Source organism: Lonchura striata, chromosome 2, assembly GCF_050655825.1.
Source record: "Lonchura striata isolate lonStrDom1 chromosome 2, ASM5065582v1, whole genome shotgun sequence".
In the NCBI taxonomy this organism is placed as follows: domain Eukaryota; kingdom Metazoa; phylum Chordata; class Aves; order Passeriformes; family Estrildidae; genus Lonchura; species Lonchura striata.
In genome coordinates, this window is record NC_140704.1 from 31,589,761 (window position 1) to 31,596,136 (window position 6,376).

The following is a 6,376-nucleotide window of genomic DNA, read 5'->3' on the forward strand; positions in this document are numbered from 1 at the left end:
GGTCAACAGCAAGGACAGGATGGAGTAAAAGTACAGCAAGCCACAATAGCTCCTGTAACGGTAGCAGTAGGTGGCATTGCTAATGCAGCAATTGGTGCTGTTAGTCCTGATCAGATAACACAAGTGCAGCTTCAACAAGCTCAACAAGCTTCTGACCAGGAAGTGCAACCCGGTAAGAGACTGAGAAGAGTTGCCTGCTCATGTCCTAATTGCAGAGAGGGAGAAGGAAGGTAAGTATAACTTTTATCAGTATATATTTAAGCATCTTATCATAGCTTGCCTCATTTGGGAACAAGATTGTCCTGTCTTGCCTAGATTTTGAATGCTTTCTATTAGAAAGTACATTTGTGTGGGCTTTTTTAGACAGGGATTATAATTGCCTCTATTAGCATGAAATGTTTCTCCTAATAGCTGGTAATGTTTTAGAATAGAACTACTTAGCTGTTTAAATACAATCTTTTTAGAGGCAGCAATGAGCCAGGAAAAAAGAAACAGCATATCTGCCATATTGAAGGATGTGGAAAAGTTTATGGCAAGACATCTCATCTTCGTGCACATCTGCGCTGGCATACTGGTGAAAGACCATTTGTCTGCAACTGGATTTTTTGTGGCAAGAGATTCACAAGGAGTGATGAGTTACAAAGGCACAGAAGAACCCACACAGGTTGGTCATCCCTTTCTGTAGCCATAGTACAGCAAGTCTGAATTGTAGTGTCCATAGTTAAACCATGGGATCAAGGTTCTCACTAAGTTAGCTGAAAATTACCCTTACATTTGAATAAAGTAACTTGAAAGAAGGAAGTGGTAGATTCCAGTTTTCATTAATTTAAGATGACTATGAAATCATATAAATAAAAAGGGATCTATTCCAACTGGTTTTTTGTATGTAGGCTAGAAAGAGATGGCCATTTCATCATAGATAGCTGATGTACGTTAGCTGGTGCCTGATCTAAATGTAACAAATTTAGGTCAGGTATGTAGGATTAGCCATGGACCAAGGTTATTGTTTCCTCACTTGGATTAGCATAGTCCTTAAGACATAGTCTATACACTAGATTTAGTCTTCTTGGGAAATTTTCTAGAAGACTTTCAAGTGGGAACTGATAAAGCAGTCTCTTAACAGTTCAGAATGGAAGAGTTGGGCTCTTAAAAGCTGAAAAATTTTATCAGCCTTCATATTTATAGCCCCAGGAGAGTATCTCCTCCTCCCTGTCCCTTCTCCCCAACTTAGAACACCTGATGTCTAAGCACTAATTACATTTGAACAGTAACAGGACCTTTTGGTAAATTGAATTTGTCTCTCTCGGTGTAGATTTCGTCCATCTTCATGGAGCATTGGAATTCATGTTTCCAAATTTGTTTCCCATCACTGTCATCTCAATTTAAAAAGTGTTCTTAAAACATGCTACAAAGTTGTTCTTTGAGTGCTTTTACCTCCCTCGCTCTGGTAGGTTTACGGAAGTTTATGAATATTCTCTGGTGCCCTGAAATTCAAACTTTTTGTCAGATGATCACAGCATAGCAAATACTTGGTGAGAACATTTTAGTAGTAAAGAGTAGGTGGCCAGAAGCCTGTGACTGAACAGAGCACACCTGGAAATGAGACATATGGAAAATGTGTCCTTTTAAAGAGACTTTGAGCGTTGAATAGAAGACAGTGAGATTCAGATGATCAAACAGTGTTCAGTGCTCTATTTCAGTAACATTTTGGTTTTCTTCTTCTTTTTAAAAAGGTGAAAAGAGATTTGAATGCCCAGAATGTTCTAAAAGATTTATGCGAAGTGACCATCTCTCAAAACATGTCAAAACTCATCAAAACAAGAAGGGTGGTGGAACAGCCCTTGCTATAGTTACCTCAGGAGAACTGGACTCTTCAGTTACTGAGGTTCTTGGTTCTCCAAGAATTGTCACAGTTGCTGCCATTTCTCAAGATTCAAACCCAGCAACCCCTAATGTTTCAACAAACATGGAAGAATTCTGAAAGGATCATTTATATGGACACCTAGTGCTGCACTTAAGTTTACATACCTTTCAGGATATGGAAGTGGGCTGGTAAAGTGGATTACAGAGCAGGAAATCTTTTTTTCAGTCATGACTTCTGTAAGTGTTCCAGTTTGGAGGGTCAGCATGGGAAGTGTACACCGGTGCAACAAGACAAAAATTTCAAAAATACAAACAACGCAAATTGATTACTGGATAAGCAGATAGAGGAATAATATTTCCATACTGTACTTTTTTAGTTATATATCTGTATATTCTGTAACAATTTTAAGTGAACTTTACCCCACTATTTTAGCACTGTATGTTAATGTGTTTATAAAATCTGATAGTATCAATGTAAAACTGGGTGGACCTTGACTAGGATTAATACCATTTGATGAAGGCACTTTGTTATTAACATAAATTTGTAATATTTTAATGAGAGCATCCTTTTCCCATAAGGCACAGCAAAACAGAACACAGGATGAACAACAGTGGACATATTTTGGGGTTTTGCTCAGTCCATACAACACATCAGTTAATTTTGGCCATCTTTTCTCAAATTTTGGAATTACTCAAACAGCAGCTGGAGGATACATGCTGCAAAGTGGTTCTGAGGTGGGCCTCAGATTAATTTTGACTACTACATTATAGTAGTGTGTATAAATGACAATCAGTGAGTTCTAATTCCTCTCTTCGTGTGGAGAGCTAGGCTATGTAGAATTAGTGTAAACAGTAGGAAAAATAAAACCATAGAAAGATACTAACATATGATTTACAAAAGTAATGGTATCTTTATGTAGAATGAAAAAAAAAAAATGTGTCAATTTTTGGTAATTAATTTCATTTTATATTCCTCTGCCCATGGTGAAGAGGTTGGAACTAGATGATCTTTAAGGTCCATTCCAACCCAAACCATTCTGTGGTTCTATGATTCTGTATTCTAAAACATCTGTGGCCCATTTCTAACTCATAGATAACCTGAATTTTAAAAACTCAACCTTAGGTGTTTGATTGTTTTAATTTTGTTAGAATTCATGGAAATCAATCAGACAACTGAGTGTTGTCCAGTATGTTCTCTCTGTAAATACTAGTTTATAATGTTGTGGTTAATGTGCCGACTTCTTTGTGCTCTGACTTAATAGCCAAAGAAAAAAATTAATTATCACATTTTCATAAGGAAAGAAGTAAGTAAACATTTTCTCTTTCCCCTTAAATATTACCATCTCTTTTTTCTTCAAGGATAATGTGTAGGCTGGTGATAAATATCTGTTACCTATCAAGTCTTATGTTGACCCTCCAACCACAAAACAAACTGGGAAAAGAGAAATATTATTTTGGGACATGCCTTTTGATTTCAAACGTTCGGTTACAATTTCAGATGTGACAGTGAATATAGAGGAAATGTAAAAAAAAAATAAAATAAAAAAATTGCATTTTCTATGTGAAAATTAGTAGTAGGTACTAGGAGGAAAGATGGCCAAATATTTCATACTCAGGATTTTTAATTACTTCCCCTAGGCATAAATATAACCTTTTACATCTACAGTCACTTGTTAATAAATTCTCATGACCAGTTTTTAAGGATATTTATACACCAAAATATTTTAATGTAACTGAAGGAAGTACAGTGCAAGAAGAATAAGATGTTTTTCTTTCCCCTACAAATTATGAAAGGAAGAATGTGTGTGGTAGCTGTTAGTTTGCAAGATGTAACAGGTACCCTGTGCATTCCCTAAAGAGCATATACTTCTCATCTGAAAAATTTATCAATCTTGTGGTGTTTTCTGTATTTTTGAAGCAAAAGACGTACCATTGTTTACACTGTGTACACTTTAGGCCAGGCCTTTGTAGCAAAATACTAAGCTGAGGGTATTTTATACTTTCAGTTTACATAAAAAGCTTTGAGATTAAAGAAAAACAATTTTACACTGTGGTTATAAATTTCAAGTTTCTTAAAGCTTTTTTAGACTTGTAACAGAGTCTTTAAATTTTAGTTGGGTTTTGTACATTATTTTGTATATTTTATTTAAAGTACTCTTAACTGATGTATCTGGATTTAAAATGTCAGAATCAATTAGGTGTCACATTTAATACAGATGAACATTAGGTAGTACTAACTGTTAATTTTATTATAAAGGAAATGAAACGTCAAAGATATATTTTATCATTATGCTTCACAATCAGTGCTCTACATTACTTTATGCAAAGAACTTTCCTAATGTTAATATCATGTTTCCTAAAAGTTAACAGTTTTGTAAACTGAAGTTACAAGCATTCTGCACAACCATTTCATATGTAATTTTTTCATGCATACTTATGTATGCAGATAGGAAACTGAAGTAATTTTTAATCTGCAATGAATCCCTATTATAGATGTATCCAAATCTAAATCTGGTTGGCATCTCAAGTACATTAACTTGTGTTAGCAGGTGCACATTTTACCACTGGAATTAGAAATATTCTGCCAGTCTGTTCTGCATACCATTCTGAATCCACTTTTCTGTCTTAAAAGGATCGTAAATTTCAATGTCCTTTATTTGACTCAGTGGGATATAGCTGTTGTAAGTAATAGGGCACAGATGTGCAGTAGTATCTTGTTTAATGGCATTTCACTGTTCATTCCCTTTGCCACCATTAAAAATTTTGCTTTATTGTAATTATCAGTGCAAAGTGTATTTACCATGGTAGAACTCCAGTGTTAGAATAGTTTTTTTCTTACAATATACTTTCTTTGGTTAGATTTGTGTATGTGTTGCCGATTACATTAGCAATTGGTGTTAAGTCATTATTTATCACATTCTTTCACGAGAGCAGTAATAAAAGTGTGTAATCTAGGAGAAAAAGTTAATTTGTCAAAGTTAAGTAAGCATGATGTTTAGGTCCTATTTTTCAATTTTATAACTGTTTTATTGCAACAATATTTGTATTTAAGTCTTCATTTTAATGCCTTGTGGTGTTTTTTTATGCATGTCACTGAATTGTCATCCCGCAAGAATTGATGTGCAGCATAGGGTATTAAATCTACATAATGATTTTGAAACAGAAAAATAGTTGATGGTAAAAATGTAAATGTTTTGCAAAAATTCCTTATTAAAAAAAAAGTTTTGTAGTAATATTTCACTTGTAAATTTTTCTAAAAAAAATGGAAAAGGAAAAAAATGAGAGTAATGTTTCCCCACATCTAGAATTTAGAAATTAAATCTGCCAGCAAAGCCGTATGGCATTAATCTGACACTTTTACAATGCTGATTTGTATAATTTTTTGGTGAGTTTGGAACTAAAATCATGTACAAGTTGTTGCCTGCAATAACATTTTGCAAGTAACCTATTAAAATTCCCTTGAGATTAAAAGGTTTCTTCATTTAATTGCTTAAAATATAAAGCAGCAATAAATAATGTTTGTATGATAATCTGTTCATCAAGAAGAACACTAGAAAACAAATGCTTCTCAATGGGGAAAGGTTGGCAGCAGCTTCTGGATTTGTGTAATTAAGACCTGTACTTGCTGGTCAGCGTTTCCCAACTGGCAGACTCCCAGCAGGGAATTAAACCAGCAGATTCTAGCTCAGCATGAATTCTGTGGGGTTTGTTCAGCTCTTACAAATGGAAGCTACTGTTGTTCCTGAACACACCAAAGGAATAACCAAAGGGAAAAATTTCCTAAGGTAAGGAATACGTGCACACACACACACACAGACAGATAAAATACAAGTTTAGAAAATGAAAGAGAATTCAGTTTGATAGAGATAAAATCAAAGTGTCACTGTAGTGTACACAGGGAATGAATAGAACAAATTGATGGAAACCTGAAAGCACTGACTTCAACTCTTAGAAAAGATACTGAGCTTTTCTCAGTGAAATGTTGACCGGCTCCTGCATTGTGTTATACTAAAATAACTTTCATGGTATGCCAAATTGCTAATGATAATGTTATACTATTTTTTTAAATGCTAGAAGTTTTTATGGTAGACTTTACCATACTTTCACTGCAAATAAGTAATGCTGTTTCACAAAGAAAGAAGTGCATAGAGAATCACAAGTTCGTTTAGGTTGGAAAAGACTTTTAACGTTGTCGAGCTTAACTGAAAAGCTAACACTGCTTTAAATCCCACCACCGAAACATGTCCCTAACCACCACATATACACATAAGAAGGCCACTTCCTTCCATTTTCTAAAAGATGAATTTATACTTTGAGACTTCGAACCTTGTACTGCAAAACAGAATAATCTTTCCTGAGATGTAAAATACATTATCTTTATTATATGTTTGATTAAATACTTGTTGAATTCTCAGTGACCTCTATTTGAATGTCAAACTTCTGAAGTCAATCTATGTCATAATTCAAAGTAAATGGACATCTGACCAACTAATATGTCTTAATTGACCACTTT

General features: G+C 34.4%; 1 protein-coding gene across 1 annotated transcript in view; it reads left to right on the forward strand.

Annotated features, from left to right (window-relative positions):
• The window catches only part of SP4 (Sp4 transcription factor), a 27,114-nt gene extending 22,018 nt beyond the window's left edge, over nucleotides 1–5,096 (forward strand). Inside the window, exons 4-6 of the mRNA XM_021538262.3 lie at nucleotides 2–230; nucleotides 465–664; nucleotides 1,734–5,096. Coding sequence (XP_021393937.1) covers nucleotides 2–230; nucleotides 465–664; nucleotides 1,734–1,981 — 677 coding nt within the window. The 3' untranslated portion in view covers nucleotides 1,982–5,096. The remainder of the gene's footprint in view (nucleotide 1; nucleotides 231–464; nucleotides 665–1,733) is intronic.
• Nucleotides 5,097–6,376: the final 1,280 nt, after the last annotated feature.